Raw genomic sequence first — 13995 nt, 5'->3', positions numbered from 1 at the left:
AACTGGACTTCCTTCGTTTTTCCTTGAAGACGTGTCGCCTCTCGTCCAAGAAGCTTTTTCAGTTCTGCAGAACTGAAGAACTAAAGAAAGCTTCCTGGATGGGTAGTGACACGTCTTCAAGGGAAAATGAAGGAAGTTCAGTTGCCTCTTGAAAAAACACCTTTGGGTCAAGAACTACCTGTAACGGGAGCCCATTGTTCTCTCTCTCTCTCTCTCTCTCTCTCTCTCTCTCTCTCTCTCTCTCTCTCTCTCTCTCTCTCTTGGAAGAAATGGTGTTTATCAATGCCAAAGGAGCCCATTGTTCTCTCTCTCTCTCTCTCTCTCTCTCTCTCTCTCTCTCTCTCTCTTGGAAGAAATGGTGTTTATCAGTGCCAAGGGAGCCCATTGTTCTCTCTCTCTCTCTCTCTCTCTCTCTCTCTCTCTCTCTCTCTCTCTCTCTCTCTCTCTCTCTCTCTCTTGGAAGAAATGGTGTTTATCAATGCCAAAGGAGCCCATTGTTCTCTCTCTCTCTCTCTCTCTCTCTCTCTCTCTCTTGGAAGAAATGGTGTTTATCAATGCCAAAGGAGCCCATTGTTCTCTCTCTCTCTCTCTCTCTCTCTCTCTCTCTCTCTCTCTCTCTCTCTCTCTCTCTCTCTCTCTTGGAAGAAATGGTGTTTATCAATGCCAAAGGAGCCCATTGTTCTCTCTCTCTCTCTCTCTCTCTCTCTCTCTCTCTCTCTCTCTCTTGGAAGAAATGGTGTTTATCAGTGCCAAGGGAGCCCATTGTTCTCTCTCTCTCTCTCTCTCTCTCTCTCTCTCTCTCTCTCTCTCTCTCTCTCTCTCTCTCTCTCAAGGAATGGCGTTTATCAGTGCCAAGGCTGCACGTCCCAGCAATAAAAATTACAGCAGCTAAATGCAATTCCGTGCATAAAAAAAACATAAAGCATCCTGAACGATTTCACCACAATGAAAATCGGTCGATTGCATAAGTGCTCCTGACCATGTCTTAAGGCTGCATGATATGAAGTCCCATTTTCAGTGCCTCTAAAAATAAAAAACTTAAGCGCATCCAGGAGAGCAAGCCATTCAGAGGGAAATGAATCAGCAAGAGGTGATCAAGAGCATCACTTGAACGTGGCATGAGACGTTTCGACAGGAAGCATACCAAAAGCTCAGAACAAAATTGCCTATATCCTAACCTAGGCGAGTATTGGGGCGATCCTTTGGCTGAATACTTCTTATGCCGGGGAGTTGAAGAGGGCGGGGGACCCACAATCATATCTATCCTGGCAAAAATAAATAAGAAAAACAAACACACCAGCAAAACACACAATGAAGCAACATGTCGGAGAAAGAATTGATTTGGGAAACTTTGCAGCGGGAGAGAACTTTTGAAATCGCGACAGCCGAGAAAAGAAAATCAAAAAGGGGAGATTATCTTTGCTCAGATAATAATAATAATAATAATAATAATAATAATAATAATAATAATAATAATAATAATAATAATAATAATAATAATAATAATAAAGTGAGTACCCAAACAATCTGATCATTTGGGATGGCTGTTGAAAGCGGTGGACTTTTCAGCAACAATGGAATAATCCTTCTTTGGGAAGGATCCAAAGGAACCTCTTGTTAAAGGATTCATTGTTTGGCAATGAGCAGGCTTAGTATGAACAGACAAGTTGGAAAATGTATGACACTATCCCATTGCAGCCACAACAAAATCCACAGCTTTGCGCTGCTCTTACTGATTAAGTATTCGAGGCCATTCATGGCTCTAAAAACGAAAAAAAAATCTATATTGCTGCAATCAATGGAAGGGCTATCACAACCCGTTTGGGAAAAAAACAAGATTGAAGAAAGCCAATACACATATATATGGGGTAGAACAAGACACAGGAATGACAAGACCTGCTTGCAAAAATAGTAAAAGGGGGACGAGGAAAACACAGAAATGCTATATTTTGTTGTAGAATCAGCGGTTGAAATTAAAAGTAGGTTAAAAAGTTGAACATTCTCTCAGCCCTAAGAAGGAGGCTATGGCAAACCACTTGCCAAGAAAACCGCAGGGACAATCTCCAAGAATCGTACACAATTGAATGGATATATCAAAAAAAGACAAATTCCCTTCTGACCCCTATGGGTAGCTTCAGATCCTCCAACAGAGGCTTAAGAGTTTGAGGGTTCTGCACAAGATCTTAGCTTAAGCAAGGGGTTGGATTAGAAGACCTCTAAGGTCCCTTCCAACTTTTTTATTCTGTTATACAGAATACAAATTTTGGATGTTGAACACAACAGATAATGGGACAGTGGGGGTCTTCAGGGTGTGGGAGCATCCCAAAAAATCAAAATGGTAGCTGTGACTGTGATCAAAGCTCCACCCATTGGTAATTTTTTAATTTTAATTTACTTATCGAATTCAGGTAGTTGTTGATCTCAGAAGTAAGTGGCTCCCGGAAGTGTTTTTTATGTGCACCGCTGCTACAAAATATGTAAAATAAGAAGGTGAGGCTTTTGAACACCCAACCACAGTCTTCGTCTTGACTTCTACAAATGTCCCTACAAAGGTGCAAATTTTAAAATCCCCCAGAATCAGAAAGTACTACAGGTAGTCCTCGACTTACGACCAGAATTGAGCTCAAAATGTCTGTTGCTAAGTGAGACAGTTGGGTTTTGCCCCATTTTATGACCTTTCTTGCCACACTTATTAAAGAGTCACTGCAGTTGTTAAGTGAGTAACACGATTGTTAAGTGAATCTGGCTCCCCCATTGACTTTGCTTGTCAGAAGATCGCAAAAGGTGATCACGGGACCCCGGGACACTGCAACCGTCATAAATACTTGCCAGTTGCCAAGTGTCTGACTTCTAACCATATAATCATGGGGATTCTGCAATGGTCGTAAATGTGAAAAACGGACATAACTCACTTTTTTTAGTGGCCTTATAACTTCAGTCACTAAATGAATAGTTGTAAGTTGAGGACTACCTTTACTTCCGAGTATAGTGTCAAGTTTGCCCAGCTGATGTTCTTGCTTTTTCTTGTTTTGCAAAAAATTAAACAATATGCCAAATATAATTTCCATTTCTGCTAAAGTTTAGTTCTCGCTTCCTGCATATACCCCAAAAGATATACTACTTTCAAGAACAGCCCAATGCAAACCAGAGGAGATGGTCTGTCCACATTCAAACAACCACTTTCACTCTTCCTGACATACTGAACGTCTCAACATCGTGCTCCAGAATACCAAAACCTACCTAAGTCAAGTACGAGTAATAAGAGATACCAGAAGTCACCAGAGATGAAAAAGGGAAGACTTGCCTGGACTGAAGATTTTTAATCCGGGAAAGCATGTCCAGATGTCCTGCTGAATACTGTTCAATGACGTCCATCACGTCGTATGGTCGCAGGCTCTCCTTGAATTTTCGCTTGGAAACCAGGAACCGCATGATGCTAAAACAGAAAAACAGAGGGACAAGCAGAAACCTACAGTGGTTTATTCTTTCTAACTGTCCATCTGTATTTGGATGGTGTCACAATGGGAAACTGGGAATCTATTGCCTCTAAACCAGTGGTTCTCAACATGAAAATGTGTGGACTTCAACTCCCAGAATTCCTATGTTGGCTAGGGAATTCTGGGAGTTGAAGTCCACAAGTCTTCAGGTTGCCCAAGTTGAGAAAAACATTGTTCTAAACAACAAAGCTTTCAATACCTGATAAAGCTATTAAATGTCAACCTTGCAAGGTTCTCTAGGTAAGAAGTACAGCCAAGAGTACTTGATTTACAACCATTTGTTTAGTGACCATTCAAAGGTACAACAACACTGAAAAGTGACTTATCACATTTTTCACACTTACGGCTGCTGCATGGTCATATGATCAAAATTTAAATGCTTGGCAACTGGCATGCATTTATGATGGTTGCAGTGTCCCAGGGTCATGTGATCATCTTTTGTGACCTTCTGACAAGCAAAATCAATGAGGAATGCAGATTCATTTTACAATCATGTTCCAAATTTAACAACTGCAGTGATTCTCTTAACCACTGTTGCAAGCAAGGTTGTAAAATGGGTTAAAACTCATTTAACAACTGTCACGTTTAGCAACAGAAATTTTGGGCCTAATTGTGGTCATAGGTCAAGGAGTGCCTGTACACCAAATCACACAGTCTCTCCCTCATGTTTCTTTCCTTCATTTGAGGTTGACACAGTCCCTTATTCATTAATAGCAGTGGACTTTTGAGCTCCACTTCCTATGGTCACAGTTTTATGTAATATGGACACACGGCTTACCACACTGCCCGGATGCTGGCTTTAAGACCCGGTGTAAGGTCTTCTGTCAAAAATTCACAGTTGCAGCTCTTGTTGTCAGGATCAGCCATGTCTTCTCCAGGGAGGCTTGCTTCTACTTACAGGAGGGAAGAAAGGGGTGAGAAGACAGAAGTTCAACAGGGACAGCCTCAGGCTGGGGCAGAAAGAACAGAAACACAAATTAGCATGAAAAGCAGGCAATGAAGAAGATGATGTTGGGAAAAAACATATTTATGCACTTTCTGCTGAAAAGTTCATCTGGAGAAGCACTTAGTTTTTACTCGCTGCATTTAATGATCCATTTTGTGGCTTTCCAAAGGCCTCTGGATGGTTTCCAGGATTAAAAGGAAATTAAAAGATACAATTTATAACTGCAAAAATGCTATATTAAAAGAAAAGGACTAAAGAGAATTGCATTATCCTAAGTGAACAAAAGCACACATCACATTTCCCTGCAAAATCAGGAATAGAAAAAGAATGTCTTGCCTAGAATGATGTTTGCGTTTCAGACAATACCTGGTTTGATAACTTATGCCCCAGTTAAACAGTGGAAAAAAGATATATCTAGGTTTGTGTGACAGGAGGGGAAGAAACACGAGTTAAAGATAAAGAGTTAGAAGATGCAACAGAAAGTGGAGGAATTGGGCTTACCTGATTTGAAACTATATTTTGCAGTTGCTGTAGGTAGTCCTCATTTTACAACCATAATTGAGCCCAAAATTTCTGTTGCTGAATAAGGCATTAGTTAAGTGAATTTTGCCCCATTTTGTGACCTTTCTTGATACGGTTGTTAAGAGAATCACTGCAGTTATTAAGTTAGTAACATGATTGGTAAGTGAAGTTGGCTTTCCCTTTGACTTTGCCCCTCAGAAATTCACAAAAGAGGATCACGTGATCCCGGGATTCTGCAACCATCATAATAGCAACAGCACTTAGACTTATAAACCACCCCATAGTGCTTTACAGCACTCTCTGGGCAGTTCACCATACCAGCCTCTTGCCCCCCCACAATCTGGGTCCTCACTTTATTAAGCTCGGAAAGATGGAAGGCTGAGTCAACCTTGAGCCGGTTGGAATTGAACTCCAGGCTGTAGGCAGAGTTAGCCTGCAATACTACGTTCTAACCAGTGATGGCGAACCTTTTAGAGACCGAGTGCCTGCAACCCAAAACTCATTTATGCATCGTCGGGTGCCGGGTGGGTGTGGCCCATTGGGTGGGTGTGGCCCATTGGGTGGGTGTGGCCCATTGGGTGGGCGTGGCTGTGGTGATAGCGGCAGACTGGGTGGGACTAAAAAGTTCAATCAATCAATTCCAACTTTGCAAGATCTTTTTTTTCCGCGAGAAGTTGAAATTGACTGATTGAACCTTTTTTTTTTGTATACGGCGGCGGAGGCCTAAAATGAAAAAGTTTTATAAAACTCAGCTGAAGGCCTAGGACTGGGGCAACAGTGCGCGTGTCCATAGGCTCTGAGTGCCGCCTCTGGCACCCGTGCCATAGGTTCGCCACCACTGTTCTAACCACTGGGTCACCAGGGCACCATAAGTGCTGATTAAGATCATTCGTGGCAACAAAGGTCATAAACTGGGGCAAAGCTCACTGAACAACTACCTTGCTTAGCAATGGAAATTTTGGGCTCAGTTATTGTTGTAAGTTGAGGACTACCTGCAATCTGCTGCTTTCTCCTTTCTCCCAACAAAATATCTCCAGACATACGCAGACCAAGTCTTGCATGGACCATCATCCGCCTCACCTTCCGAATTCTGACGGGACGCAGCTCCCTTGATGCGGAAAGCTTGACGGGCACGAGTCTGGTCTCCAAAACTCCAGCTCTTGGGGACTTTACTTGGGCTATCTTCCATGCTTTGGTCTGCACTGGGGGATCTTCGGACGCCTGGCCCCTGGGGAGAACTTTTACTTTTCGTGGTTGTTCCTCGGGGGCTGGAGAAGACACGCTCTTTCAAGCTGACCTTCTGACTGGACACGGAGACAAATCAAAACGAGACAAAAGAAAAAAGGAGGGAGACAAGCAGGGTGGGGAGTCACTTCCAAAACCACTATGGGCGGGGGCGCTCTCTTTTAGCCATTCAAAAAATCAACAGTCTTTCAAAGCAGCAGCAGTAGAAGCAAGGGCCATGGCAAGATGTGGCTTTGGATCATTGCTGACTTGAAAAGGCGTCTCGGGAAAGGTTTCCATGGTCAATGAATAGAGATGGAGGGGACACCCATTGAGGAAGGAAGGAAGGAAGGAAAGAAAGAAGAGAAAGAACCAAGGGGATGAATGAATGGGAAAACACGAGGTGATCTGGTCAGATGGAATACCGTAGAGTGCAGATGGAACGACGGCCATGAAGATTGAGATACGAAGCACTGGGTCCCGAGCAGCTCCGTGCAAGGGGAATGGCCCAACTGTCAAAACCTGGCCTTTGGTTTCTGATTTTAGCTCTCCGAGATATGCCTGTCAAGAGGCATTTCTGCCCATCTTCCACTTTAAAGAACCTGGCTCCTGTGAGCAAGCTGAAAAGGACTGAGAAGACATCTGCAGACACCTCACATCCCGGACATAAACCGTTTCAACGCCTTTCCTCAGGGTGGCCCTATAGGGCATTGCACAACAACTAGACAACTAGACACCGGGACAAATGGAGGGAGGAGGGTTTGCAGGGAGGAGGAGGGGTGGGGGACTGTGAGGTCCGTGGTGGTCTCTGAGCTTGGTTGTTTTTCATTAACCAACTACGGTAGCACTGATGATGTTATCTAGTTGGACAATGAAACATCTGCGAGGAAACAATCAAGCTCAAAAAGCACTAAGGACCTCAGTTGATGATGATGATGATTATTACTATTGTTGTTGTTAGTCTTCCTCCTCCTCCTCCTCCTCCTCCACTTTTCCTTCTCCTCCACTCCCCACTCCCTTCTAGCACTGATGCTGTTACTTAGTTGGGTAATGAAACATCTGCGAGGAAACAACCAAGCTGAGAGGTCCAAATGAGATGTAACTGGTGATTAATGCAATTAATGGTATTAATTAATTAATGAGATACCTCCTGGTGATTAATTCAATTGTATAGCATGGAGAAAACTAAGGCGATTTCCGTTTCTTACTTGCTTCCTTATCACACCATATCCATTTCTCCACGGATGGAGACATTCATTGGACATTCAGAGATACACTCCCATTGCAGGTTTTCCTCTTACTTGATTCAAACATGCCTGATGTGATTGAAGACCTTTACAAAGTCATCTTGATCCTTACAAACACTAGCCAATCACACTTTTCACCAGTTCTAAACACTGGTTTGCTTTCCTGCTACACAATATTGACTTCACTTCCTAGTTATAGAAAAAGGAGTACAGCAAAATCTATAATATAGAGAGATCTACATTGTTTAGGGCAGCTTTTTCCAAACCCTCCACTCTCCTTCATCCCCCGTAATACCCAGCAAGGCCAAATCTTGATGACAGCTTGATTACAAACCTATGATTGCTCACAAAGCTGGTTTGAACTCTGCTGTCTTCCTGGGGTTGCCGTAACTGGCCTTGGATAATCAATCAAGGAAAAATGACTGCCAAACTATAGGTCACTAAATTGGACTAGCGTGCAATGAACATCCTTGCTTGCTAAAGACCTCTCTTTTATTTCTTACCTGATGCAGGTGGGCCCTGAAACAAGTACATCATGCTAGTAACATGTGACCTCGGTTACTGATATTACAGTTAAAATCCTAGAGGGTGGACTTGAACTCCCAGAATTCTCATCCATAGCCATGCTGACTGTGGAATTCTGGGAGTTCTGGAAATTCCCAAGGTTAGGAAACCCTCAAATCAGGGAAAGATCATTTCTCAAGGCACAAGTCTTGCATGCAGAAATCCTAGCTTTACTTCCTGGCGTTGTTAATTTGAACACATTGTCAGGGATCCAAGGATGCTAAAATCCCTGCTTTTCAGACTCCAAGTTGGATTCTTAAAATTTCCCCTTTTACTGGGAATTCTGGAAGTTGCACAAACATCCAGAAGACTTGAGATGGGAGAAAGGCTAAGTATACAGGTAGTCTTCACCTTACGACTCACAATTGAGCCGAAAATTTCTGCCGCTAAATGAGACAGTTCAGTGAGTTTTGCCCTATGTTACGACCTTTCTTGCAACAGTTGTTAAGTGAATCACTGCAGTTGTTAAACTAGTAACCCGGTTGTTAAGTGAATCTGGCTTCCCCATTGACTTTGCTTGTCAGAAGGTCACAAAAGGTGATTACATGACACTGGGACACTGCAACCGTCATAAGTACGAGTCAATTGCCAAGCATCTGAATTTTAATCATGTGATGAGGGGGATGCTGCAACAGTCATAAATGTGAAAAAGGTCATATGCCACTTTTTTAGTGCCATTGTAACTTTGAACGGTCACTAAACAAAGAGTTGTAAGTCAAGGACAAGCTGTATCTAATGTCACATTAAGCATCCTTCAGACAGATACCTCCCACCTGAGCTAAATAGCTAAAACATGCAGGTAGACTTTGGAAAGACAGTGAAATTGGAAAACACAAGTGAATGAAGAAGAAGACAAAAGAAATGGGGCCTTTCTGGACATCAGTTTCATTTATGAAAAGAAGTTTTAATTTATACAAAGCTTTTTTTGCATAGATGCTTTGAATAATATCTCTCATAGGGCCAATAAACATTTATGTGTATTAGATTTGTGTATTAGTGTGGATAAAAGTACTTACAGGGGAGATGTGACAACTTAAGTCAGCGTTTGGCAACCTTGGCAACTTGAAGGTGTATAAAATAGAATAGAACAGAACAGAACAGAATATGGAATGGAAGAATAGAATAGAATAGAATAGAATAGAATAGAATAGAATAGAATAGAATAGAATAGAATAGAATAGAAAGATTGTAGAATAGAATAGAATAGAATAGAATAGAATAGAATAGAATAGAAAGATTGTAAAATAGAATAGAATAGAATAGAATAGAATAGAATAGAATAGAATAGAATAGAATAGAATAGAATAGAATAGAATAGAATAGAAGAGTTGGAAAGATTGTAGAATAGGAATAGAATAGAATAGAATAGAATAGAATAGAATAGAATAGAATAGAATAGAATAGAATAGAATAGAATAGAATAGAATAGCAGAGTTGGAAGGGATCTTGTCGGTCATCTGGTCCAACCCTCTGTTCAAGTAGGAAACCCTATATCATTTATCACCAGTGGCAGTCCACTCTCTTCATGAAAGCTTCCAATGATGAAGCTCCCACAACATCTGGAGGCAAACTCTTCCATTGGTTGATTGTTCTCATTGTCAGAAAATTTCTAGGTTGAATCTCTCCTTGATCAGTTTCCATCTGTTATTCCTTGTCTGGCGTTCAACTCCCAGAATTCTCCATGGCTGGGGAATTCTGGGAGTTGAAGTCCACATATCTTCAAGCCACCAGGATTGAGAAACACTAACTTAAGTGACAACATTAGGAAGATTTGCAGCATCCTTTTTAGTGTACTGTATGGGTAACCTCGGCAGAATGTTTGAAAAGTACTACTTTCCTATAAGTTGTTGTTTTATGGCTTCTGCTATTATACCTATGGCCTATTTTCCACAAGACATGATTTCTATCTTATGCTTCACTCACAAAGTCATCTTTGATTCCTAAACCTGGTGAGCATAAAAGAACTCGATGGGGCTATTTCACACTGTGAATTAAGGGAAGCTATGGATTGCGAGGAAAAACTGCATAATGCAATACAGGGAGTCCTCAACTTGTGACCACAACTGATCCCAAAGTTTCCACTGCTCACCAAAACGGCTGCTAAGTGAGTTTTGGCCCATTTTACACACTTTCTTGGCACAGTCGTTTAAGTGAATCACTGCAGCTGTTTCAGTTAGTAACATGGTTGTGAAATGAATCTGGTTTCCCCATTAACTTTGCTTGTCAGAAGGTCGCAAAAGGGGATCACGTGACCCCGGGACACTGCCACCGTCATAAATACGAGCCAGTTGCCCCAAGCATCTGAATTTTTATAATGTGACCCTGGGGATGCTGCAGTGGACGTAAGTATGGAAACCGGTCGTAAGTCACTTTTTTCCCACTGCCGTTGTAACTCTGAACAGTCACTAAATGAATTGTTGTAAGTCAAGGACTACCCATAATTGTTCTCAGAAAATTTCTCCTTAATTCTAGATTGGATGGCACTTTGATCAGCTTCCATCCATTCCTCCATGTCAAAAAAAGTGGAAGAATACATCCATAGGGATAGAGGAAATGCTTTTTTACTGCTGCTTATTTAAAAACTAGCTGTACCCAGCCACATGTTGCCGTGGAAATGGAAAAGAAAGAAAAGAGAAAGCGCATGTTTGTAATGTTTAATTTCACAATGCTTGGGTATACAACATTTTTTGTTGTTCCATTGTGTATGCAGATATAGAGATTATATCCAACAGATGGCGCTGTTTTTCAAAAAAAGCATGTTTTTTACCTGTCACAGGTGTGACATCTATATAATATAAGTATATAAAAACACGCATGTCTTCGAATGCAACATTGTGTCAAAATTTCAAAGCAATCGGTGAAGAACTTTCGGAGATTTAAGATTTTGAACAAATGAACATTTACATTTTTATTTATATAAGAAGAAAATATTTCAGGGGATAGTAGATATTAAGAGAAAAAGAGAGGAAGTATTAAATATTGAAATAACAGAAATTTTGGTTACTAAATTTAAGATATTTGGAAATTGCCAGAAAATAAGAATATGATATTGTATTATTAATTGGTTGATGAAAGATGGTGAGAACTCAAATAGATAAAACGTGTACCCTGAACATTAGATCCTGTGATGTATTGTGATAAAGGGAATTGGGGTTATTTAAAACTTGGTAATTATAAATATTAAACATTAAATTTAAACATTAATGGGAAACTAAAAATTGGGAAAAACTAACCAGGACATTATCGAAAAAGATTGAATGTTAAAACAACTAAGATATGTATAAACAAAAATTATTAATAAACGTAAGAAAGTTATTTTTATTTAAGCGATATAATAAGAATTGTATTAACTTAAATATGAAACAGTAAATACTAAGGGGAAAAGAGAGGAAATACTTGATGTAATAGTTTGAGATCTGCACTAAAGATATTTGTATGTTATTGAATTACTGACCAACTCAGCCGCCACGTTGCTTTTCAAATATTTAAATGTAAAATTTAAAAAAAAAAAATTTCAAAAAAAAAATCTCAGGGAATGTTTGCAGAATGCCATTTGTATTTAAGAATAAGAAAAATGGTTATGCCTACTGCTAACTCTCTTTGGAAATGAAATCCATTTATGACGGTTGTGGCGTCCCGGGGTCACGTGATCCCCTTTTGCAATCTTCTGACATGCAAAGTCAATGGGGGAAGCCAGATTCACTTAACAACCGTGTTATTAACCTGCTTAGCAATGGAAATTTTGGGCCGAGTTGTGGCTGTAAGCCGAGGACTACCTGTAGCCCTTGAGAATGTGGCAGGGATAAACTGCCAAGAGAGACAAAGCGAGAGGGGAATAGATATTATCAAACAGAAGCAGGTGCTACTGGATCTGCACTACGTTAGAGGTTTGCAAAGACATTTTATTTTCGCTCGAATTTAATAAATTGGCTGACAAGCCAGCGTGATTAAGTGCGGCTTTCAATAGTTCTGAATTTCTCCTTTGTTCCTGTGGCTGAAGTGCAGCTTTGTGGTGGTTTGGCTAGCCAAACATCATTTTATTACATTCTGTTGCCATTCGCGTAAACGGAAAACATCTCTCCTCCCGCCTCTAATGCAAAAATGCATATAATTCCAAGATTTTAACAGAGGAATTGGCACATCCCTGGCAGATGGCTGAAGGAGATTCACAAACTTGACAAGCATACACGGACACACAAATAACATAGAATAGAGCTGGAAGGGACCTTGGAGGTCTTCTAGTCTAGCCACCTGCTCAAGCAAGAGGACCTATACCATCTCAGACAGGTGATTGTTGTCCAATCTCTTTTTAAAAACCTCCAGTGATGGAGCACCCACAATTTCTGGAGGCAAGCTATTCCACTGGTTAATTGTCCTCACTGTCAGGAAGTTTCTCCTTAATTCCAGATTGCTTCTCTCTTTGATCAGTTTCCAACCATTGTTTCTTGTCTTTCCCTCTGATGTTCTGGTGAACAATCTGACCCCTTCTGCCTTGTATCAGCCCCTCAGATACTGGAATACTGCTATCATATCTCCCCTATTTCTTCTTTTCTTTAGACTGGCCCAATCCAAATTCAAAGATTCTAGGACACCTTCTCCCAGCTATGCCAAGAATAAATTTAAGCTTTGATAATGCTGGCTTCCTTTCTATTATTTAGAATAGCCCGATCACCATTTTGCCTTTGTAACTGTCTAAGGCAGGGGTAGGCAACTTTGGCTCTTTTATGACTCGTGGACTTCAACTCCCAGAATTCCTGAGCCAGCATGGCTCAACTTGGAAACCTCTCCCTTTCCCCTCAGCATGGCTGGCTCAGGAATTCTGGGAGTTGAAGTCCACGAGTCATAAAAGAGCCAAGGTTGCCGACCCCTGGTGTAAGGAGATTCTCAGTCATCCAGATCATGGTTGTGCCAAAGGTGCTTTTTTTCAAAAGGCAATTGGACTCTGTTTTTCCTTGAAGACGTTTTGCTTCTTATCCAAGGAGCTTCTTCAGTTCTGACTGAAGGGTGGAGGACGGAAGCATTTATATTCCTTGCAGTCACCTGGTCGTTAGCCTAAACCTCCAAGTGGCCTCAACGACTCTCAGAAAGAGTGCTAACAACCAGATGATTGCAAGGAATATAAATCCTTCCATCCTCCACCCTTCAGTCAGAACTGAAGAAGCTTCTTGGATGAGAAGCGAAACGTCTTCAAGGGAAAATAAAGAACAGTTGACCTTTTTTTTAAAAAAAAAGCACCTTTGTTACGTAGGTCCTTCTTGCTATAACATAAAAAAATGAAAATAAAAAAGGTAGGTAGGTAGGTATATTTTAGAGAGAGAGAGCTTCTGTCGTTTTCAGTTAATCTGGGACGCCTTCAGGACCCAAGCTGGACTTCCAAAATGGACATTCATCAACCAATCAAGCATTTGTGACTATCTCAAGGAGCCTTTACACACTCAACTGAAAAAACAAAAACCCACCACGCAGAGGGACGAATTAGCCGCTGAAGTGCTACAAGATGTGCCTCCTAAGAGTTTGACTTTTACAGAAATGAAGGAGCTTTGTCACCATAGTTTTTAGATCTCATTAAAGTTACGGAGCGCACTTTTTCCTTAACAATCATGTCAGGTGACGCAAGCTGATTTAACTCTCTCAGAGTCAACCAGAGAACCAACACTGTGTGATCGGACAACAATGTCCAAACCCTGGTTTGCCACAGCTGAAGTCATGCTGAATTCCCACTAAAGGGGACTTGCACTTAAAGTAAATTCAGACTAATGTATCTCTTCCTGCTTAGGAGAACAGGGGTTCCCAAACCCTGGGCTTCGGCCCACTACCAGCCCACAGCCAATTTGAAACTGGGCCGCACAAGCAACAGGCTGGAGTGCATGCGCAGCTACACAAACATAAGTGATGCCCCAAAGGCTTCTCTTCTTGTGTGAGTGGAGCTGCGTGCGTGCCGGCCTGCTGCTAGCGTGGCCCAGTTCCCCTGTCCTCCCCCCTCAGCCAGGCCGTC

The 13995-nt window shown here is 41.4% G+C and overlaps 1 protein-coding gene across 11 annotated transcripts in view; it reads right to left on the bottom strand.

The window, feature by feature from the left end:
• KCNQ2 (potassium voltage-gated channel subfamily Q member 2) overlaps window positions 1-13995 on the bottom strand; it is a 117551-nt gene that overhangs the window by 13530 nt on the left and 90026 nt on the right. For 4 of the 11 annotated variants that reach the window (XM_039350057.1, XM_039350304.1, XM_039350225.1 and 1 more), the window contains 3 exons: window positions 6046-6269; window positions 4276-4390; window positions 3305-3436 (listed from right to left, as the gene is read on the bottom strand). In XM_039350057.1, the coding sequence (XP_039205991.1) occupies window positions 3305-3436; window positions 4276-4390; window positions 6046-6269 (471 nt within the window). Of the gene's footprint in view, window positions 1-1178; window positions 1266-3304; window positions 3437-4275; window positions 4448-6045; window positions 6270-13995 lie in introns of those variants that run through there. The other 7 variants (XM_039350996.1, XM_039350910.1, XM_039351071.1 and 4 more) reach the window with 3 other exon arrangements.

Source organism: Crotalus tigris, unplaced genomic scaffold (genome assembly GCF_016545835.1).
Source record: "Crotalus tigris isolate CLP2741 ecotype Arizona unplaced genomic scaffold, ASM1654583v1 scf7180000017536.10889498, whole genome shotgun sequence".
Classification (NCBI taxonomy): domain Eukaryota; kingdom Metazoa; phylum Chordata; class Lepidosauria; order Squamata; family Viperidae; genus Crotalus; species Crotalus tigris.
Note: the sequence above shows the minus strand (reverse complement) of the source record. Positions and strands in the feature narration are given on the sequence as shown.